The sequence below is a fragment of the Ptiloglossa arizonensis genome, chromosome 5 (assembly GCF_051014685.1).
Source record: "Ptiloglossa arizonensis isolate GNS036 chromosome 5, iyPtiAriz1_principal, whole genome shotgun sequence".
Lineage (NCBI taxonomy): Eukaryota > Metazoa > Arthropoda > Insecta > Hymenoptera > Colletidae > Ptiloglossa > Ptiloglossa arizonensis.
Genome location: NC_135052.1, coordinates 26,694,016 through 26,717,433, shown reverse-complemented (window position 1 = coordinate 26,717,433; position 23,418 = coordinate 26,694,016). Strand labels below are relative to the sequence as shown.

Sequence of the window (23,418 nt, the reverse complement as noted above, 5' to 3'; positions counted from 1 at the left end):
GTAATCTGGTGTTCTGGATCGAAAATTGAGAATTCTTTATAATTTTCTTTCTACGAAGGTATAATTGGATCAAAATGAAAATTAGTAGACATATATATCGGGTAATACAGTTTAATAATATATTTTCTTTTTCAATTAAGAATTATTATTTTCTAAATAATAGTAACTTAATTCTTGCCTGCTCTATGTCTAATTTTTATATCATGTTTGTTTAGGTCTACAATATGTTATACAGAAGAAGGTCTATTGAACCAATGTTCAAACGTTTGTCATTATAAATACTGATATGTTTGTATCAACCAGTTCCGTACTTCAATCGACGTAAGAAAAGTTTAGAGTGACGCATGGAGGAAAGAATTCCTACGATGCAAATCCTTGTGCGAGACGCGTATAGGGTTTCCTTCTTCGATTACTATAATACGTCTAATCTAGCCCCGTTCCACAGCCCCTTCTCTTATCTTCCATTTTTTAAACAGCCGTAAACGAGTCTAGAAGGATTCTCGCTCATAGAAAATAGTTTCATTTTTTAATTGCTCGTGTATGCATCTGCCTTCGTAACATATCGAAATTACGTGTAATAGAAAGAGTGACATCCAAATCTTTTCTACAGATCGAAATATAATGACTGCAAAAGAATACAACTTTTTTTTCTTGTAACTTTAATCGACCTTGAATGATTATAATTATTGAATTTGTCTAAAGCTAGACTACGCTAATATGTAATCAAATATAGTTCCATATAAGAAAGCGGTGATAACTTTGAACTATCCTTAACACTTTTACCTACAAAAAAATAAATTATACCAATAAACGATAAATAATTATTTATAATTATATTTCTCCTAAAATATAACAAGTTTGTCTAATAACATTTTTCAATGTCACTAATATTCCATTGCCACACTTTACGCGATTTATGTGCATAGATATCGTCAATATATATTTATATATTATAAACAGTGAATTTTAATTTTCCAATTGTTAATTGTAATTTCAATAAAATTGCAAGTGCAATCGATGATCGGCCAATTCAAAAAATTTAGTTGACAATTTCAGTTTGCACAGTACTGCACTGCCACAGTCTTACAAGAAACAAGGGGAAGAATACGCGTGGATCCGAGTGCCAGAGCAAGAGCTAGTGTGAACCGAATTCAGTAACAAGCACGTTCGCGAAGCGACACGGTTCTCTTGATCGGTCGTGTCGTATTCCTTCATCCGAAAATCGAATCAAAATATAAACGAAAAAAATAAGATACACAGTAAAATTGAAAGGTGCCGGTATCCGTAATATATCTAAATAATATATACATGTGACGCAATCTTCATCTTGACTCGTTGATCTTTGATGCTCAAATATACAAGGTGCTTGGTGAGGTATTCAACAAATTTCATTCGCGTATTTAACAGGCCGTTCTAAAAAAAGAATGTTACATTACATTATTAGATCGATTTCGTTTCGAAAATAAGACGTGAAGTATATTTATGGTCGGACAATAATTTCGACTTTATTTATTCTACGTTCGATAATATAAGAAATGTAAAGGTATTATTTAAATTGTTGACTTTCTATTTATTGTCATAATTTCAGTCATGTACAAAATGAAACAACGATTCTAAAACACGAATGCTTTTCGGCGAATCAAAATGAAACATTTTATTATAGACTTTTGAAAATTATTTATAGCAATTTAATGTTACATTTTACAGGATATTCAAATATTTTTAGTAAAAAATACGGACAAACGCAATTATTAAGTAAATACGTTATAATTGTAATACATTTTTCAAAAACAATTATAATATATCTATTTATAGTGTTGCTTATAAAGAAATATTATTTAATTTTTTCTGCACAATGTACTTCGTTATTGAGATAATGATTGTTTATATCGGTTTCAAGAGCAGTGGTTTTCAGCAATGAAGTCTAAATTTGTTTTAGTCATTATTTGATATCAAATAAACTTGTAGTGGGTGTTCAGAATGATCAGCTGAACACATGGGTGAAGTTCATTGAATATCTCACCGGACACCCTGTATGTAAATCGAAGAGTAAACGGTGGACAAAAGCGAATAGCACAAAGTTTCGGTGATCGCGATGAACGTTTTGGGAGAAACTTGCTGTTCTCGGAAAAATCATGAGAATTATGAGAACCTGAGGGAATCGGAAACACTTTACTCACGCAGCGTAACGCTTTCCTGGCGAGATCTCTCGGTGTATACGATGGACCGTGGACGAAGAAGCGTGTGTAAACAACTGATTGAGAACGGTGTGTGATTTCAATTTTATGGAGGCTTCTGACCGTAGATAAAACAGATAGGGGTAAACAATACAATGATTAGGCCTTTAAGAAACAGTTATGCATAAATAATTAATTATTATAAGTCCATTCGATAAATTTGACAATTAAATCAATAAAGAAGTAATATTTCAAGAGAGATTAAAATTTATAAAAAAATTAAGTATTTGAAAAAAATTAATTTTCTGTAAAGAAAATAGTTATTGGTCGAGTTGAGACAGTTATCGATCGATCAATCAACAGTAATTGGCCACTAACCACAGTGACGATGATCGATCGATTCTTGTGTAAAAGTCTTTTTTATTGTTGTGTTCTAATTATGTAATTTCCCATATATTGTATAAACATAATACATAGTAAACCCTGAAATATTAATTGTATCTGAGACAAAAAAGTATAGGCAATTTAAATACGTTTTTAAAAGTTATTTCTTAATATGTTTCTGGTTTTATAAAAGATCCAATTACTGTTTGGTGGCCAATCACTGTACTGTTTACTCCTATTCGTTCGATCGAACAGACATGTCGATAACTTTACGGTCGATGAGCAATTTTAGTGCGTGGTGCAGCGAAACCCGGTGACCTAACAGCGATCATTGGTGCAAGGTAACTTGATTACTATAATCTTTGTTGACCTACAGAACAATCATTGAATTTGAAAATAGGGTGAGCGTAAGAGTCGTGAGCGATTGTTAATTATCTATTTTAATCGTAATTGTTGATAGTTGCTCTTCTTAAAATTTGTCCAATACATTATGATAATTAAAATTTAAATCACACATGTTATACAGATTTGGTTTTCCTTAATCTAGCGGAGCTGGTAAAAGTTCACTAATGACAGCACTAGCTTTTCGTAACGGACGTGAGTTTCCATTAAATTCTTTTCTTTCTCGTTTGTTTCATGTATATAAGACGTTTATGAAAGGTGGTTGGAAACATTGCAGGATCATAGTAGATACATATTAAACTATTTATTTATATTATTTATTATTCAATTTACTATATACTACACTTACGTTTTGGATATTAATAAAATTTGTTGCTTTGATTTGTGATCAAGAGTTACCCCACTACTTCGTGCTTTACATATTAATAATTGACAGTCTCGATTTTCAAACATTATACGGGCACTACTATACTACAAAAATGCAAAGTTTCTCACCACCTTTCGAGAACATTCTGGGCACCTCATCATCGTTAATTATTTTTAGCCGAACTTTTGGTTCATGGTGACATACGAGCAAACGGTGTACCAGTCGATTCGTCGTACATGATGGTGCACAGCGGTTACATGCATCAAGACGACATATTCGTCGAAACGATGACAGTGATCGAGCACCTTTGGTTTATGGTATGCATTTTGTTCAATGAAAATATCTCACGCTCGCGAATGTATCTTGTCATTGTTTCTCTTTGTTTTGCTGGAACATTGCAGGCTCGAATGAAACTCGACGAAAGGACAAGGATATTGGATATTCGGGAGAAAATCGATCGTTTATTGCAAGATGTAAGCTTAACCAGCAGGCGCGACGTGCGAATTGGAAATGGCCCCGATGACAGAGTGTTGTCTGGCGGTGAAAAGAAGAGGTTGGCTTTCGCCACGGAAGTAAGACACAACCATATGTTTTTTTTACACGTTCTTAGACAATGCTCGATAAAATTAAAGTAAATAAAGAGTTGGCTTTGAAATAATCCCGGATCAGGTAGCGCTTTTATTCCAGGAATTATCTCGAGCCAATGTCTCAAGGTCCTCGACAAGGAAAGAAACTAAATGTAGCGAAAGTAAGTGAGAAAGGAATAGTGTGCGGTGTAGGGATGGTCGAGCTCGAGCGTTTCAGAGAAACGCCACGCGCACTGCGATGTATCATCGATTATAAAAATTAAAAGTTTTCAATTTTTACCTTATTTTCATAATATTAGTATCAATGGATTGATGATATTCTTCCGATCACAATGAGTCTAAACAAGGCACGAATTTGAGAAATGTTATTACTATTCTACTATTTTTACTATCTGGGATATTTAAATTCATTAGGAATAAAGTTCCTCCTCAAAGTGATCGGGAAAATCTCACCAGTACTCTTATAAAAATATATAAATTATACCAATACCATTGTTTTAAATTTGTTCAGTTGCTGATTGATCCGACGATATTGTTCTTGGATGAACCAACGACTGGACAGGATTCTCATTCAGCGAATTCCTTGATTTCCCAGTTGAAAACTTTTGCTGCGCAAGGGCGAACCGTATTGTGCACTATACATCAACCAAGTTCCGCTATATTCAATTCTTTCGATCGAATAATCTTGATTGCTGAAGGTCGAGTAGCGTTTGCTGGTTCTACCGAACGGGCGATAGAATTTTTTGCAAGGTAAACGTAAAACGCTATTCCTATTTTAATATAATTAACAAAATTTCATGTGTTTGCCACTATAGTGTACAATGTATTATAAAAATCTATATTTTTCAGGAAAGTGCACTTTACGACATATCTTGACCAATATTCTGTCGACATAGTTTATAACGTGAATTTACTGTAATAATAATATAGTTCTAAAAGTACGTTAAAATTAGTGCGGAACTCGGGACAAGTGCCTCGTTATTCCAATCTAATCTAATTGTAATCATAAAGTTGCAACTTAAAATCAACCACTGTATCCAAGTGGGATTCACCTTTTAACAATCTTGAGGAGTTAAAATATTTGGCGCTCATTTTTCTATCTCATCGAGTTAATTCTTGTTTCTTTAGTCAAGGTTACGAGTGTCCACGGAATTACAACCCAGCTGATTTCTTAATAACGATTGTGGCTACTGGGTCACCAGCTGAAAACGGCGAAGGGGATGTAGCGCGCAAAGTATGCGACATGTTCTTAACTAGTGAGGCTGCTGACGAAATCAATTATATTTTAATGAAGGAAATTCAATTGGAGAATTCCTCGGACGTAAGGAACTTAACTATCTTATAGAGTGTCCCTAGAACAGACCACCCTGATTATCTGAGAAATGTTTCGTACACTATTCGAACGGTTTCAAAAACTGTGTCTTACTTCAGAGAAAGATTGTTTGTAAACAAAACCACGTGATTGAGAGAGAATCTCATTCATTCGCTACGTTTCTGGCCAAGAGTGTATCATAGATACGATGTGAAAAAAAATTCGATAGTAAAACTTGCATTAAAAAATATTTGCAAATGTTAAAACTCTGAAAAGGAAATCTACTACTGTACATAGATAGTAATATGTAATTTGTAACTATACTATTATAGTTGATCTTATTTACCGAAAAAGGCTGAAATTCCAGGCGAAAATATTATGTACATAAATCTTGTCGAAAATGAGTTCTCACAAAATCTATTGTATCTGTATTTATTCGAGGCACAATCTCTTATCGTTTTGAATTTGTCATAGTCATGTGGCTTTGTTTATACATTCTTCGAGTTGAATGTAAAATAGAGAAGATAATTGTATGACTTGATGTAGGTGATGCACCTTACACTATTCCTATATTTTAATAAGAAGGTACATTCACATTTTTTCTTACTTTCTTTTGAAGTTTCAGGCGACGTCAAAATTATTCCTGGACTCTAAATCTGTCATGTAAGTTCTAGACAAAAAAACAATTCATTTTCCTTTGATCAACATTTACATTCATCTTTACGTTTCGTTTCTTTATGTAGACATAAAGGACCACGATATTGCTCACGACTTTATTGGTTGGTCTATCGAGACGTCTTGCAAGTTTTGAGAGATCCGTCCGTACAAATTATCAGAATCCTTCAAAAAGTGGTAAGTTATACTGTGTCGAGTGACGAGTAGGTAAATTAGAAGTAAAACGTATAATTTTAAATCGGAACAAGGGAACAAGTATGTTCGAATACAATATATTTCCCAAGAAACATAGGGATAGATAACACTGTGCGAGAAATTGAACAATGTTTCAACCTTTCAATAATCAATGGGTAATCTTTGTGGAGCCACGTTTCCCACTTCCAGTTTTCGATAAAATTGGAATATTTGTAAAAACCCAGGATTTCCAACAATAATGAGATATTATATTATGGTATTATGAGGTTATTGGAAGGCAGAAAAAAAGTTTCAATTTATTGGACAGTGTAATTTAGGATCGCACTAATGGGATAGAAGCAAAGCAGGTAAAGAAAAAAAGATACACGAATTACTCGCAGTGAATGTATTTCACATAACTTTTATACATTTTTACGCGTTACGAAAATGTTCAATATCGTAATATAATATTTTACGTTCGCAGCCAATTAGCTCGGTACTAGCCGCGACGAAAAATAATTCTTCGTCGCGAGTAATACCGATTACCAGGTCTCACCACGTGGAGGTTGCTGCGAGCGGAGACCCGGAGAGAGATAGATGGATTCAAAGTTCCGTCGATCTCTCTCGATACACGGTACAAACGAAATTACTAAACTCCAGAGATAGAAGGAATCAATGTTCCTTCGATCTCCTCGTTTAGTTCTGCCAAGCAATTACGTTATGGAAAAATGAGGCAAAATTGGGAAAGACGCGACGCGAACCGTGTAGTTGTTCCTACTAGGTCGGTCCCGTTTCTCCTCGGTGGGCCCAATTTCCAAGGAAACGAGCGACGCCTCCACTCCCCTAGAGGAGTGCCCCGTTTCTCCATCTTCACGACGAGAGGGTCTTATTTTGGAGGCTTTCACAGGGACCGGCAAGGATGCCTGCTCCTGCGTTCGCAACATGCCCCCTTAGGAAGCGGACACACCGGAGGAGACGGCGATCGACCGTTCGGTCCAGCTACACGGCCGGTCACTTGCTTGTACAAGAAGCAGTGGTGACCGGACTGAGAAACGAGGAAGCGAGCAAAAGTAAGCTACAGATTGGATAATTGCTTGGCAGAGTACAGGTATTTGTGCACGGTGGCCTTAAAACTAACTTATTCTAACTGCAGAGATAGAAGGAATCAATGTTCCTTCGATCTCCTGGTTTAATTCTGCCGAGCGATTACATTGTGGACGAAAGGAGGCAAAATTGGGAAAGACGCGACGCGTACCGTATAGTTGGTCCTACTAGGTCTATCCCGTTTCCCCTTAATGGGCCCGATTTTCGAGGAAATGCGCGACGCCGTCCACTCCGTTAGAGGAGTGCCCCGTTTCTCCCTACTTCGCGTCAGGAGCCACGCAAAGCGTGGACCTGACTCACGAAGGTTGACGAAGAGAGGGTCTTATGATGGATCAAGGGCTTCCGCAGGGACCGGCAATAATACCTGCCCCTGTGTTCGCAGCATGTTCTCTCGCGAAGCGAACCCACCGGAAGAAACGCCGATAGACCGTTCGGATCACCTACACGGCCAGTCACTTGCTTATGCAACAAGCAGTGGTGACCGGACTGAGAAACGAGGAAGCGAGCAAAAGTAAGCTACAGATTGGATAATTGCTCGGCAGATCACAGATATTCGTACATGGTGGCCTTAAAACTAACTCAGTCTAAGCTTAGCTAGAGATCTTCACGGCGGATGCGACGAGAAAGTCCTCTTGTGCCTACCTAAGAGAAACCTAAAGTCAAGGGAGGATAGAAAATAGAAATTAAAAAAATAAACATGGAAAAACAAGTACAAATTAAAATCAGAGAACAAATAAAGTACATTGATCAAAGAAAAAACTGAGAAAAAAAAAAGAATTGAGAGAGTGGTCGCCAGTATCGACGACCCCTATCGTTGACCAGTACCGGTTACCAAGAGGTCCCCCTCCCCCCTTCCAGATACCTAAAATCGAGACTTCCGTCCACCTCGGAGGCTCCCTGTAAAAAGAAATTTTGGTCAACCGGCGGCGCCTTATATACCCACCACAAGGTCGCTTACCGTTACTTCGATTGTTTTTGTTCGATCAAACCGAATATTTCAAGAAATTGATGGCTTTTAAGCCATTATTTACACTAGAACATTGTTAATAAATGTTTAAACTATAGTTCTACGACGGTTGTTAATAATTATGATAAATAAACATCAAGATACGGCGAAATTTGCGAAGGTGGACGGTTTCGGTGAATTTTTGTTCATCCACGCGATTGTTATTAACATTTACGCATGTTCCCCATATTAATCGAACAATGAGCATCTTATTTATGCATTACAAATGATTAAGAAACTTATAGAAATTGATTTTGATCGAGACTCGATGTTAAAACGTGTTTCGTAAAGTTTTAAAGAATGGAAAGTAACAATTGTTTATTAGATACATTAATTTAACATTCGTTTAATTCTTATAATTTACACAATACGCGTAGAAGTTGTACTTTTTACTCAAACGCATCGAAATTCAATTAATTGCTTTTTTAGATAGAAAAATCATCGCGTTGAACAGTCGTGAATCGATAATCGATACCTGTAGCCTTGACAATGTCGGTTAGACCTCAACGACAACAATTCCATTGCGAACAAAGAATATTTCAACAGAATGATACTTCTAGCCATTATTTATGTTGGGACATTGTTAATAATTGTTTAAACTATGGTTCTAATAAACAATCATTACATTCTATGTTCTAAAACTCTGCTAATGCAGCGTATTTAAACAATACGTCAGCAATCACCTTATACTTCGAAACTCGATCAAAATCAATTTCTGGAGTTTATTTAATCGTTCACAACGCACGAATAAGATGCATTTTGTAACATTTATATTCGGAACATGCATATACATATGTTAATAACAATAGCGTAGAGGGACAAACATTCGTAAAAACGGATCGCCTTCGCAGATTTCGCAATACGTTCATGTTTATTTATCATAATTATTAACAACCGTCGTAGAACTATAGTTTAAACAATTATTAACAATGTCCCAATATAAATAATGGCTAGAAGTATCATTTTGTTGAAATATTCTTTGTTCGCATTGGAATTTTTCATTGAGGTCCAACCGACATTGTCAAGGCTACAGGTATCGATTATCGATTCACGACTGTTCATCGCGATGATTTTTCTATCTAAAAAAGCAATTAATTGAATTTCGATGCGTTTGAGTAAAAAGTACAACTTCTACACGTATTGTGTAAATTATAAGAATTAAACGAATGTTAAATTAATGTATCTAATAAACAATTGTTACTTTCATTCTTTAAAACTTTACGAAACACGTTTTAACATCGAGTCTCGATCAAAATCAATTTCTATAAGTTTCTTAATCATTTGTAATGCATAAATAAGATGCTCATTGTTCGATTAATATGGGGAACATGCGTAAATGTTAATAACAATCGCGTGGATGAACAAAAATTCACCGAAACCGTTCACCTTCGCAAATTTCGCCGTATCTTGATGTTTATTTATCATAATTATTAACAACCGTCGTAGAACTATAGTTTAAACATTTATTAACAATGTTCTAGTGTAAATAATGGCTTAAAAGCCATCAATTTCTTGAAATATTCGGTTTGATCGAACAAAAACAATCGAAGTAACGGTAAGCGACCTTGTGGTGGGTATATAAGGCGCCGCCGGTTGACCAAAATTTCTTTTTACAGGGAGCCTCCGAGGTGGACGGAAGTCTCGATTTTAGGTATCTGGAAGGGGGGAGGGGGACCTCTTGGTAACCGGTACTGGTCAACGATAGGGGTCGTCGATACTGGCGACCACTCTCTCAATTCTTTTTTTTTTCTCAGTTTTTTCTTTGATCAATGTACTTTATTTGTTCTCTGATTTTAATTTGTACTTGTTTTTCCATGTTTATTTTTTTAATTTCTATTTTCTATCCTCCCTTGACTTTAGGTTTCTCTTAGGTAGGCACAAGAGGACTTTCTCGTCGCATCCGCCGTGAAGATCTCTAGCTAAGCTTAGACTGAGTTAGTTTTAAGGCCACCATGTACGAATATCTGTGATCTGCCGAGCAATTATCCAATCTGTAGCTTACTTTTGCTCGCTTCCTCGTTTCTCAGTCCGGTCACCACTGCTTGTTGCATAAGCAAGTGACTGGCCGTGTAGGTGATCCGAACGGTCTATCGGCGTTTCTTCCGGTGGGTTCGCTTCGCGAGAGAACATGCTGCGAACACAGGGGCAGGTATTATTGCCGGTCCCTGCGGAAGCCCTTGATCCATCATAAGACCCTCTCTTCGTCAACCTTCGTGAGTCAGGTCCACGCTTTGCGTGGCTCCTGACGCGAAGTAGGGAGAAACGGGGCACTCCTCTAACGGAGTGGACGGCGTCGCGCATTTCCTCGAAAATCGGGCCCATTAAGGGGAAACGGGATAGACCTAGTAGGACCAACTATACGGTACGCGTCGCGTCTTTCCCAATTTTGCCTCCTTTCGTCCACAATGTAATCGCTCGGCAGAATTAAACCAGGAGATCGAAGGAACATTGATTCCTTCTATCTCTGCAGTTAGAATAAGTTAGTTTTAAGGCCACCGTGTACAAATACCTGTACTCTGCCAAGCAATTATCCAATCTGTAGCTTACTTTTGCTCGCTTCCTCGTTTCTCAGTCCGGTCACCACTGCTTCTTGTACAAGCAAGTGACCGGCCGTGTAGCTGGACCGAACGGTCGATCGCCGTCTCCTCCGGTGTGTCCGCTTCCTAAGGGGGCATGTTGCGAACGCAGGAGCAGGCATCCTTGCCGGTCCCTGTGAAAGCCTCCAAAATAAGACCCTCTCGTCGTAAAGATGGAGAAACGGGGCACTCCTCTAGGGGAGTGGAGGCGTCGCTCGTTTCCTTGGGAATCGGGCCCACCGAGGAGAAACGGGACCGACCTAGTAGGAACAACTATACGGTTCGCGTCGCGTCTTTCCCAATTTTGGCTCATTTTTCCATAACGTAATTGCTTGGCAGAACTAAACGAGAAGATCGAAGGAACATTGATTCCTTCTATCTCTGGAGTTTAGTAATTTCGTTTGTACCGCGTATCGAGGGAGATCGATGGAACTTTGAATCCATCTATCTCTCTCCGGGTCTCCGCTCGCAGCAACCTCCACGTGGTGAGACCTGGTAATCGGTATTACTCGCGACGAAGAATTATTTTTCGTCGCGGCTAGTACCGAGCTAATTGGCTGCGAACGTAAAATATTATATTACGATATTGAAAATTTTTGTAACGCGTAAGAATGTATAAAAGTTATGTGAAATACATTCGCTGCGAGTAATTCGTGTATCTTTTTTTCTTTACCTGCTTTGCTTCTATCCCATTAGTGCGATCCTAAATTACACTGTCCAATAAATTGAAACTTTTTTTCTGCCTTCCGATAACCTCGTAATACCATAATAAAATATCTCATTATTGTTGGATATCTTGGGTTTTTACAAATAGTCATATTTTTCGAAAACTAGGAGTGATACAGCAATTCGACTTTCTGATTCTTGTGTGGGCAGTGTGTGTCTGTAAAGACCATTCACTGGTTTTTGGAAGGCAAAAATCGTGTCAGATAGTGTCATCAAAGGAAAGTAAATAATGTTGCTACGAATATCGATACAAATTTGACAGACTGTCGCTCTAATCGCTGGACTGTGCTTCGTTGGTTCTGTGAACATGGATCAACTTGGAATTCAAGCTACGCAGGGCTTAATTTTTATTTTGGTATCTGAGAATGCGTTTTTCCCGATGTACGCTACGCTCGCTTTAATACCGCAAGAGTTGCCGCTTCTTCGCAGAGAGTATCGAGCTGGAATGTATTCAATTCATCTATACTACGTTGCACGAATGCTTTCTTTGGCAAGTAGATCGCAAATTTTTCCGCAGATTAAGTACAAAGTAGACCGAACATTTTTCGAAGTTGTGTCCGTCGTTAAATCTGTTTTACCGGCTCGTAATTAAAAGTTGAACTTGGCGCCCTCTGCTCATAAACAGTGACCATTTCGGAAAGTATTTTACAACTCGAAATGCTAACACCGTGGATAGTATGTTTGTACAATAGCGAGTGCAGAGTTACTAAAATATTGTAGTAATGGAGTCATAGGACTTCAAAATAACGAGTAAAAAATACATTGTATGTTCAGTCTACTCTATGCTTGATCTGTAATTTTTTGTTTAGCAAATGCTTACCTGCGGAAGATTAGCCGAACGAACATTTTGAATTTCAGATACCCGGATTAATAGTGGAGCCACTTTTGTTCACAACAATAATATACTGGTTGGCTGGATTAAGGAATAGTGTCGAAGCGTTTGGATTGACATTAATCGTGCTTCTACTTACGATAAATGTGTCGACAGCTTGTGGTAAATTTGCATTTATTGTAGTTAATCCTTTCGCTTTAATGGAAGCTGGATAATAATCTAGAAACTCTTTGAAATGATACTTTGAAATTTTAATTGTATTGTAAATCTTCCATTTTAACAAATATTTTATTGCTTCGAATACACAATTACTATTTTCAAAATTATTTGATGAAATATGATAATGTAATAGTATTTCAAAAACGTAATAACCGTGAAATAAGATAATATGTTGTTTAAAATGGTATTGTAAAACGGCATTATTTTGATCTACTATAATCGTCCTTAGTAGCGAAAGGGTTAAACCAAATGTTTACAAAGGGAAAGAATGGGAGAGAAGCTAATATCGATTCAAACATGTTTCAGGATGTTTTTTTTCGGCGGCGTTTGAAAGCGTACCACTGGCGATGGCGTACCTGGTACCCTTCGATTATGTTCTCATGATTACCATGGGACCCTTTCTGAAACTCGGGTATATTCTTTATTACGTTTTTTGCTTTGCGAGAGAACGAGAAAATATGGAGAAAAAAGATTTGTAAAGCTGTAAGGTCAGCTCGACACGCGTCTATTGATATTTGATATGATTCAAGGTCGTTATCGCTATACATTCAATGGGTGAAATACATTTCTTGGCTGCTACATTCTACCGAAGCGCTCACCATTCTTCAGTGGAACGGGATACAGAACATATGTAAGTGGTAGTACACTCGATCAAATAAAACTGCAGTATTTATTCGTTGAATACAGACGACTTACCACCGGCGTATACTACCTTGATCAAAAAGTTCTAGGACTGTCCCCCGTGTGTCGCTGTCAATCACCCGATTGTTTCTTTTTTTTTTTTGTTAGGTTACCATATCTGTCATTAACACTTCCTTCCAATTTCAGCATCATAGCTTGATATTTGTAAAAGTTACGTTGTACTGAGCACATCTCCTTTGTTCGTGTCTTCGATTTTGAAAATGGCATCATTTGAGCATCAACGAGTTTGCATTAAATTTTGTGTAAAAAACGGATTTAACGGTCCGCAGACCTTGGATACGTTGGAGAAGTGTTTCGGCAACGATACTCTTTCGAGATCAAATGTTTTTCGATGGCACGAACGCTTCAGAAGTGGTCGTGAGTCGGTCGAAAAACCCCGTCGTTTTCAGTCAAGAAAGAAGGCGATGCTCACGGTTTTCATGGATTACAATGGTGTTGTGCATCAAGAATTCTTGCCAGAAAAACAGACAGTCAACAAAGAATATTATTTGGGCGTTTTGAGACGTTTGCGCGAAGCAATTCGTCAAAAAAGGCCAGATTTGTGGGCAAACAACTCGTGGATTTTGCACCACGATAACGCACCGGCGCACAATGCGATCCTTATCCGCAAGTTTTTGACGAAAAACAACACGAACACTATCCAGCAGCCTTCAAATTCACCAGATCTGGCTCCCTGCGACTTTTTTCTGTTCAACCAAATTAAAAAACCGCTTCGCGGAACGCGTTACAGTACCCGAGAGGAGGTCATGACAAAATCGAAGACGGCTCTGATGGACATACCGAAAATTGAGTACCAGCGGTGTTTCGAGGATTGGATCAAGCGCTGGCGCAAGTGCATTGCAGTCAATGGGGACTACTTTGAAGGGGACCATATCGATTTGGACGAATAAATTTGTATTTTTGATTTTATGAATAAAGTCCTAAAACTTTTTGATCAAGGTAGTACTGCATAACATAAAGAGGATATGATTCCCGAGCGGTCGTTTCTTACTTCATTCTTGCCGGAGGCAAGAGCAAGATAAAAAGAGATGAACCAGACAAAATTTCAATGCTTCGTCTCTCTCGTGCAGTCCCTTCTTCGCTTTCAGTCCCCCTGACTAGTTTTCGTTAGTTTATTTCGTACTCACCAAAAAGGTCAATCACAGCTCTCAGCGAGGAAATACTGTAAGCACAATTTCAACTACAAAAAGAAGTAACAAACGATTGTTTTCTTCCGATGATAGCTTGCAAAACAATCGATCCCGAATTGCCGTGTATCACCGATGGACTCGGAGTATTACGGCGCTATGACTTTGACGACACTAATTTCTGGATGGATATGATGCTCATGTCCGCTATATATCTCGTTTTTCACATTCTTGGCTATGCTTGTCTTTGGAACCGATGCAGATTGAAATGAAAAATTAATAACATCTTGTCTGATATTTGTAATGTATTGTACCCAAATTACCAACTATTCCATCTGTAATATAATAATGAAAACATAACAGTTGAAGATTTTGTACCACAAACAATGTATAAGAACAAGTTTCCTACGTTTACTACTTTACTAACTTTACTAGTTCGGTTGAATATAGTTCCCAGAATTAGCGTTTGTAAACGTAGATGTCGTTCTAGAGCTACTGGTATTTTATGAAGTCGGTATTTCAGATCGTCAATGACTGGCTTCTGTAAGATGAATTAGCTACTCTATACCTCGTTTGTGATTAGTCAGATGTCGCCACATCTGAATTATCAGGCGAGGTGTTTTTTCGGTCATGCGCACTAGAAATTGTAACAGTATTGTACCAAAATCGGGCAAAAATCAGAATCGTAAGGGTTCTGTTTTGTTATTTAAGAAAATTCTTTTAATGTTTTATATGAATAAAAATTAGAAATTCCAAGCACAGTACTTGTTTAGATTAATCTAAATGACATCGGGAAAATTGAATGGGGTATAAATCATATTATTGAAAGAACTACACAATTTCATTTATAAACCGCCAATATTTAATTAATATAGAGGTATTGGCAACCGATTATAAGTGGGAGCTCAGCATTAAGTGGCTTACTTGAAATAAACCGCACCGTAATCTTTTAGTTTATTGTTATTTTACAATAAATCTGAGTTAGATTCGGGCTAAATTGAACATTTTTATTTTGTATAAAATGCTTCAAAGATTCTGGACCTATGCTTTTTGAATTTTTATAAAAGAGGTCCAAAATTTATTGCGTATCGTGATACAGAAGTCTATGTTCATATTCCAACACCTTTAGTTCTGTTCAAACATTGAAGAACCCCTGTCGATTATATTCTGGGTTTTTACGCCCATAACATGACTATGCGCATTACTGTTTTTGAGTGTGCAGTCTGGCAACGTTGCGTTACATACGAGAGAAACCGTGGAGTCGACATGCTCTCTCAAAACAAAGTATGAAGGAAAACGAATTATTCATAAAATTATAAGATTTCTTGAACTATTCGTTAAACATGGACCTCGCCATTAGTCCAGAAAGACAAAGATTTCCATTCTGCATCGTCTGGACTCCGTTACCGATTATAACGTGAGTTAAGATACAAAGTAACCTATGGCGATTAAATTCTTGAATTTCTAGTTGCATGACTTGTGATATCATTTTAACATATTTGACTTAAAACCAGAACCAATTAGTATTCTCGTTATAAATGATTTATTTTGTTTGACTGGAAGATATTTTTTACCATTCATCGGTCACATGGGCATCGCTACTTCTAACGGCGTGATACGAGATTTCGCGGGTTCATATCATGTGTCTGAAGATAATATGTCGTTTGGAAAACCTACTAAATACTGGCAGTTGAATTATACCAAAGCTAAAGGGGGTGTTCAAGGATGGGATTCCGCAGTTACAGAAGCCAGTGAAATTTACAAAACTAGAAGGGTTAGTGCTGCAGCATGTGTGTGTAAACGTTTTTATATCCATTCTCCGCAAATGCTTGTTTTCTTCACAGCATCTATGCAGCGACAACTGTCATTCTCATGTAGCTACAGCATTGAATCTAATGTCGTACAATAATTCAAACAATTGGAATATGGTAAAGCTAGCATTTTTTATATTTGTGCATGGAAAGTATGTAAGGTAAGGCTTGAATCGTTAGCATTTCCTTAATCATCAAACACAAACGGACGCATTTTTCTTTTAGTTTTCTAGGTTTCCTTAAAACATGGATGCCATTTTGTCTTCTCGTTGCTGCTGTGACTTTGTTCTGTCTGTTTCTGTGATAATTCAGATACAGATTTAGTAAAATTTATCCCAAGTCATATTTAAATCATGTGTTAATAACTGAAAGCAGAAATGCTTTGTTACAAAGAAAATATGAACTGTTAAGTTCTAAGATTTATTTAAAACACGCAATTAACATTCTAAAATTACACATATGTTACAGATGCATATAACGTTGTGGCATATTATACAGTATAAACTTAAGAATATTGGCAAATGGTATAATACAATATTGATGCGTTGAGTTACTCATTGTTTTCCGATAAGAACAAATTTATGTTTCTACATTGGAGCATATAAAAACATACTCCTTCGTCAGACTACAAACTGTAGAAGATTGTAGCGACAACCAATAGTCTGATTTTCCATAAAAAAAATTGACTTATGTTGAATAAGAAAATAAAGACTTTGGAGACAATTATGTGAAAAATAAGGCAATAATGAACTTAAAACAATGTTCTGTGCAAATAGTTAAAACATCTAAAGATGTTACAGATTTGTCTTTAAAACATAAGAGTATTACTCATTCCTATTACTATTCATCTCTGCCACCACACTTTCCTCAAGGGAGAAGCTGTAGTTGTAGTTTTGTGTCTCTAATTTTTCTATAAACGACATGATTTCACTGATTCTGAGTTTATCAATCTCTAAGTCATTGTTCATACTGATTTCTAGCGGTTTACATAATTGAAAATGTACTCCATTCAAATAATGCATACCGTCCCCTTGATTATGGTCTTTCGTAGAATCATTTGGTGCGTCTGTTGGATATACTGGGACTGGAGGGATGTATGGATATAGATTACTGCTAGAATTGGCAGCTGCAACATCAGTTTCAAGCGGTGGTGCTGGGGCATGCCTTTTCTTAACAAATACGAATCCATCCAAAATTGGTTCTTCTTTTGTCAATTCGAGTGGAGATTCCTTTTGGTACTTTTTCTTTCCAAAAAACCAAGACATTTTCTGCAAACCAATGATTACATTCACATTATTGAATTGAATGAATAATTATCTTTGTTCGTCCCGAAAAATGCAAGGTTATCTTTGCAAAAATACATTTTGTCGCTTCCATTGACGGCACAATCAATTTTAGCAACACGGCGTTAAAGTGACACACTATGTGACTCTTCTAATAAAGTTGAAAAGAAAACAGAGGGCTACTCACATGCAAAGTAATAGGATTCGTACGAAGGAACAATAAAGGATAAATTTTCTTTATGAGGTTATCATTCCGTACATCAATTCATGTATAATGCACCGCAAATGATAACCTAGCTTGTAACACAAGGAAATCAATTTTTATTTCGTTGCGATTGACAGAGCTGAACTGAACAAAACTATTGGCCTGTCGTGGCTCTTAAAGGCGAAACGACTCGAGGTCGTTGAAGGTATACCAGTCGGTAGTTGGCAAGCCTGAAACGATCCGCTAGTTGTAGGTTAGAGATAGCTCATCGCGTAGCTGCGTAGGTACACGGTCGTGGCGTCGCGAGGATCGACGAAACGTTCGCACGGAATTGTAACAAGTTTCATAGACAGTTTATACGTATCGGTCGACTATCGTGGAAGGTTGAAAATCTTCGGAGCATACTTGTGTTGCTCACAGAATCCGATTTGCGCGTTCCTCGTGTTTGGAAACGCATGCGTGCTACCAAGGTAACGAAGTGCGTCTGGCAATAATCGGACAGACTGTTATAGTTGGACGAACCACGTCGAGGTAGCAGCTCGATCGCATTGTTTTTATGTTTCCCGTGTGTGTACATACCATGCATATACCCTCTGTCTAAGGCGTATCGTGACTGTCTAAGGCGTATCGTGACTGTCTCGCGAGTGTCCAGCGTTTTGTACCTTCCGCGCGTCGAGTTCTTTTCGAGTGTCTGTGGTAGAAGAATAATTATACGGCAATCTGTCGCAAAACAGCTGAAACGTACGTTCTTCACAAAGGTGTGGCAACGTTACCAGTGAGTCTCAGTATTGGTGGATTTACGCGTACCGACCATCGTTCTCCTGTTCACTACCTCTCCGACTGCGTTCCACTCCTCTCCTCTCCTTACCGTTGCTCTTCCCTTCTCCCCGCTTTCTTCTTTCCTATTCTTCACTCTCTTCTCTTCTCTTGTTCTCTTGCCCGTGCTCCGTTTGCGCGTCGCATTTTTGCCACGTGTCGTATGATCAAACTCGAGCTAAAGTTTGCGAATTGAACGGACGAGCAGTGCGCGAGCGGTCGCGCGCATTCGTTACCTGCTCGCGACGAGACGACTCTTTTTGTCACGCTCGGTCATTAGACTCGAAGAAACATAAAATTGGATCTTTCATTTCGGGAGGTCGAACGACAACGAGTGACCGCTTTCGATTTGTTACCACCGCCACCGCTACCGCCACAGCCACCGAGACGGAAACATACGCGCGAATACGGACACCGACACTGGCACCGCTACCGTCACCGCTACCGCCACCATCGCGATCGAACGTACACACGCCGATGTTAGAATTCGTCAGAGCTTGATCCCCGACAACAAAACGAATACATTCTCCAGCTTCTCTCGCGTTTCTATAATTCCTCTTCAAGGTCAGAGTACCAATAAACCAGTGGAAGCTACACCCTCTTGCCCGCGCTGTTTTATCCGTTTTATCAGCTGTTATTATGTAAATGGTATTCCGAGCTTTTGTTACTCAGGCTTCGAAAAGAAGACGCTTTGTTCTCCGAGACAACAATGCTCGGGCAAATATTTGTCTTGTTCGATCGAAGATCGCTCCTTCTAAACCCCATCCCGTATTTTCTATTCACAACGCGTGTTTCGCGAGAAAAAGTATTCTACCGTAGCGCGAATCCCGTAACCGTCAACGTTTGTTATCGACATTTTATCCAATAGTCCGCGAACTCCAACCTCTAACTCAAACTCGCATTTGACTTCCGGCTCGAAGTACTACATTCAAGACACAGAGAAACGACCGTGGCGGCGGGTGTGTGTGCGTGCGCGCGCGTGTTTTGCGTCTAAGTATGCGAACCGCGATCAATGTGGCTCGTTCGTATAGCAACGTTCATTATATATTTAATAATCGGCTTGAATCGAATCGTGAATACGACGTTGGATTTTCCGTGTTTATCTACACACGACCGATGTAAAACTCGCGGGGCAACATACTGTCACAGCGTAACGCACCCGACTCGAATGAAAACTTTGATCGACCAATCTCGCGGAAACCGTACGATGAGGAGAACTTTGCCCCAATAATGAATACGATGTTGTCGAGCTAATAGATACGCGATCGCGGCTTAAGCGTTTCCAAAAGCACTCCTGATAAAAACAATTACCACGAGACGGAATAAAGTAGGCTCGCGCACGTTCGTGGTCAGCGGTTCGCGAGTCGATGCCGAGCGTAAATAGGTTAGGAAAATCCCGCCGATCATCGGAAGAACCGACACCAACAACGGTGGCCTCTTGTTGCTTTTGCATCAACGTGGAATCTATTTTGGAAAATTGACCGTAACGCATCGTGTCTGTTTTTAGTCCTGATATAGTAATAGTGTTCAAGACATGATATTTGCGCAGTTACTAAATTGTACAAAGGATTGTCGAAGAATTGCGGTGTAGGGCGCTGATCGCTTCGAGAATCGAGAGACAAAGCTCGATATGAATCGAGCGATCCTCAAAATTTCGTTCGCTCGATATCCTTCTCGCCGATACACGATTCACAATGCTCGATGCGCGACGCGTAATGCGCAACGCACGACACAGGAGTAAATAAATCTAGATGAGAAGCGCGATGTGTCCGTCGATAGTTGGTGCCAAAAAGACGCGTGCGGCTGTACGTCACGGGCAAGGTTCGACTTGCATGTTCAACGTGCTTAATTTTACGGTTCGGCTAGAATTTTTCAAATGGAAAGTTGTGGAAAAGAATTTTCTCTATTTGCGTTCCAGGAAACGACGTATGCGACGAACAAGGAAGAGAGTTACGACGTTGCGGCGTTGACGGTAAATGCAGGATACGGTGAATGTTGGAGAAAACAGAATGTCCAGCGAGCAACCGCGAGCAAGCGCCGTTGCGACCAAAGGTAAGTCCTCGTACATTTTTCTCGTTCGTTCCACTTCGTAGCGTCGCTTCGCGTCTTCTAGTCGAAGGATGGGCAAACATAAGTGAGTCGTCGTCGGTTCGTGCTACGCTATTGTTGTTGCCTGTCACAGCGATATTTTTTTCGAACTATAGTCACCCATGGAAAAAAATCATAGAGGGCGTACAATATAGATTCGCGCGTTGAACCGGATCGAAGGAGCAAGAAGAGTGACGAGGTTATCGACGAGGCAAACGTAGAGTTGCGGTTGGTGGTATATTCTAGCAGCGTGGGAACCGAGGGTCGCGGAACCATCGTGACACGAGTGTTACGAAAACGATCGCGATTATGACCGTCGATAAATGTATCGAAAATGATTCCTCTCGCACGCACAATTTCCCTTCGACAGTTTGCTCTCGTCTTAATGCAAACCTCTCGAGTCATTGTGCTTCAGGCATCGCACGGTGCAACGCCAATTGTTTGACAAGACGGAACGTAACATCGTTCGAACGCACAGTTATTTTATTTTTTTACGGGAGATCGAAGACTTCGGAATGAACAAAAACCGTAATACAAAAATGCAAACAAAAATGCAAACAAAAATGAGTATCAAAGAAAAAGAGATATAACGATATCAAAGCCAAACAAGATTATCGGTCGGATTAACGAAGTTTAAAAGACTGCATCCTAACCTAGACAATCTGGAAAACAGATCGATAAATTCGTACGGAAAATTTTCAAAGTTACGTATTGCAGCTTTGTCGCTTCGAAGGGACTCCTACGCGGAATTGGTCGCGAAAAAATTTATCGTGCGTTCTTCTTTCCCATGTTTCTTTCGTTTCTAATTCAAACGAACGATACTCGATCGCGTTATGCTTTCCTTTTGCTTCGTTCGTTCCGTTCTTGCTTCCGGGACATCGAGGACACTTACCAACGCTGGTTCTTTGCGAGCCAAGCAGCTTTCGCTTTACGGGTGATCGGGGAATCATTGGCGCTCTCCCGACGTCAACGCCGGAGGTTCCATTCATCGTTTCGTATATATTTTCGATCCGTGCCACCCCTTCTCTTCCGCGATCGCACTTGTTGCTATTGAGCGGTCGCAGCCGAGTCGTACGCGCGCATAGATCATCGATGCGGAGGGACTCAACGCGTTGCGACGCAACGGAACAGAACACGAATGTAATTCGAGGAGGGAGGGAGAGAGAGAGAGAGAGGCAACGAAACGCGGAGGAGTTATTATTTTCGACGAATCGTCGCTATTTCGGACCTCGAACGATTTACCGACCCGGTCGTGCGCGGGCGGTCGGCTGGGGGACAGAGCGGGGTGGTGGAAGGTGGACGAGACTATCGGTGGACCAGGGGCTGTGGGTGGGGGAAGGGATGCTGATGGACGGACAGGTAAAAATAAATATCGAAACGCAGCGGGGATCTTTCGATTCGAAATAGATCGTCGATCACCGACCGTCGTCATCCGTCATCCGTCATCCGTGGGCCCGTCATCGGTCGTTCGTCGTTTCGAAGCCAACGATGGGACGAGAGAGGTGTGCGGGAGGGACACCGCCGCGCGCCGCGGCGGAACGTTTGTCGCGCGGCCGCACGATTCGAGCTTTCTATTATTAGACGGCCCGATCGGGTATATGGGCATCGTCAAGGCCGCGCGCGTTGCGAAACGATTATCGGTGGCACATGTTGCGTCCGCGCTACCAACCGAGCCGAATCGACCGACCGAGGCGCGGCGTGGCGCGGTGAGCCGAGGTGAGGCGAGACGAGACGAAGCGATGCGCGATCGGTTCTCCATCGTTTCTTCCTAATAGCGCGGGAGGTCTCGATTGTCGCGCCCGTCGATCTCGACTCAGGGATTCCGTTCTCGCGGACTATATCGCGTCAGTAACGCGTAGCGATGGGACTGATAAGGAGGGGGACTCCACGAACTGTTATGTACCGACTTTATTTTTAGTTTCTGACCTACGAGGAAGGAAAGTGTCCGTGAAAAATTTCGAAAATGTTTCTTACGGAAATAGACATTTTAACACACCCAGGATACAATGTTAACGAGTTCACTGATTTCAAAGTACGTTAAAGGGAAAAGGCTCACGAGTTTTACAGAACGAAAAATAATTTATCTCCCGGTGTATTATCGACCGTATTATCTTCTGTATGGTTTTTCATAACGGTTCTTAATTTGTAGTAAACAAACTATCTTCATTTAGATATTTCGCAAACACGTGGCTCGAAACATTGAAGAAAGAAGCTTGATTAAATCTGGAAAGTATTCCCTTCCTTAATTATTAGAATCCTTATTTTAAGTGCAAAACCACGTCTCCGCAGGCACGAGATTGAAGCGATTGACACTATACGCGAGTTCCGATTTCCGATTGGTAGAATGGGTGAATATCGTTTGGAACCCACCAATCGGAAGCTTTGCGCTTTTCATGGCAGCCATCTGAGTTTAAACCAAGATTAAAATCATACGCAATCATCATATATCGCTTTGGAACAATCATGAACCTTGTTTAACATTAGCAATCATTTATTCAAATAACTCTAATTTTTATTTGTTCTACTTTAGATTTGATAATAAGAGTGTTGAAATTAATTATTAATCAATTGGAACATGTCTATTTTAGGGCAATAATGACTAGTAAACTTCCATTTTAACTTTAAAATGAATTTTTTTTAATTTTATAATATCTAAAATTTTTTAATTAGATACGAACATTCCTTAATCATAAGTTGAGAATATTCAGTGACTTTCCTTCTCTATCACCATACTTCAAGATCATTGAAATCAGAGAAGTTGTTAACATGATAAACAACTGTGAAAAGGAAATCAACAAGGAAGCAGGCAATGTTATATCAGTACTTTTCTTGATGAAATTAAACA

General features: G+C 39.3%; 4 protein-coding genes across 21 annotated transcripts in view; 3 read left to right on the top strand and 1 right to left on the bottom strand.

Moving 5' to 3' along the window:
* Positions 1–1,175: 1,175 nt before the first annotated feature.
* LOC143146515 (protein scarlet-like) lies at positions 1,176–14,730 on the top strand. Of its 5 annotated transcripts, none has more exons than XM_076310815.1 (15): positions 1,176–1,374; positions 1,969–2,267; positions 2,854–2,902; positions 3,109–3,158; positions 3,508–3,647; positions 3,732–3,902; positions 4,429–4,667; positions 5,046–5,238; positions 5,855–5,892; positions 5,973–6,081; positions 11,753–11,980; positions 12,349–12,484; positions 12,848–12,953; positions 13,072–13,172; positions 14,467–14,730. In XM_076310815.1, the coding sequence occupies exons 2-15, from the start codon at positions 2,096–2,098 to the stop codon at positions 14,640–14,642; spliced, it is 1,908 nt and encodes a 635-aa protein (XP_076166930.1). In that variant the 5' UTR covers positions 1,176–1,374; positions 1,969–2,095; the 3' UTR covers positions 14,643–14,730. The 5 variants fall into 5 exon arrangements, with proteins under 5 accessions (XP_076166930.1, XP_076166928.1, XP_076166932.1 ...); XM_076310813.1 differs by having other exon boundaries at positions 5,849–5,892; XM_076310817.1 differs by lacking the exon at positions 11,753–11,980 and having other exon boundaries at positions 5,849–5,892.
* Positions 14,731–15,593: 863 nt separating this feature from the next.
* Positions 15,594–16,904, top strand: LOC143147686 (transmembrane protein 222). The gene is made up of 4 exons (XM_076313194.1): positions 15,594–15,787; positions 15,934–16,144; positions 16,215–16,342; positions 16,407–16,904. Exons 1-4 carry the CDS (start codon positions 15,714–15,716, stop codon positions 16,483–16,485), a joined length of 492 nt encoding a protein of 163 aa, XP_076169309.1. The 5' UTR covers positions 15,594–15,713; the 3' UTR covers positions 16,486–16,904.
* LOC143147687 (uncharacterized) lies at positions 16,586–21,596 on the bottom strand. Of its 6 annotated transcripts, none has more exons than XM_076313197.1 (3): positions 18,443–19,634; positions 17,881–18,360; positions 16,586–17,449 (listed from the first exon to the last, which is right to left on the bottom strand). In XM_076313197.1, the coding sequence occupies exon 3, from the start codon at positions 17,444–17,446 to the stop codon at positions 17,006–17,008; it is 441 nt and encodes a 146-aa protein (XP_076169312.1). In that variant the 5' UTR covers positions 17,447–17,449; positions 17,881–18,360; positions 18,443–19,634; the 3' UTR covers positions 16,586–17,005. The 6 variants fall into 6 exon arrangements, with proteins under 6 accessions (XP_076169312.1, XP_076169311.1, XP_076169315.1 ...); XM_076313196.1 differs by having other exon boundaries at positions 17,881–18,153; positions 18,249–18,531; XM_076313200.1 differs by lacking the exons at positions 17,881–18,360; positions 18,443–19,634 and adding an exon at positions 21,466–21,596.
* Hdac4 (histone deacetylase 4) overlaps positions 17,938–23,418 on the top strand; it is a 68,458-nt gene continuing 62,977 nt past the window's right edge. For 3 of the 9 annotated variants that reach the window (XM_076313174.1, XM_076313186.1, XM_076313171.1), the window contains exons 1-2: positions 17,939–18,444; positions 20,404–20,537. In XM_076313174.1, the coding sequence (XP_076169289.1) occupies positions 20,462–20,537 (76 nt within the window). In that variant the 5' untranslated portion in view covers positions 17,939–18,444; positions 20,404–20,461. Of the gene's footprint in view, positions 18,445–19,541; positions 20,307–20,403; positions 20,538–23,418 lie in introns of those variants that run through there. The other 6 variants (XM_076313176.1, XM_076313175.1, XM_076313173.1 and 3 more) reach the window with 5 other exon arrangements.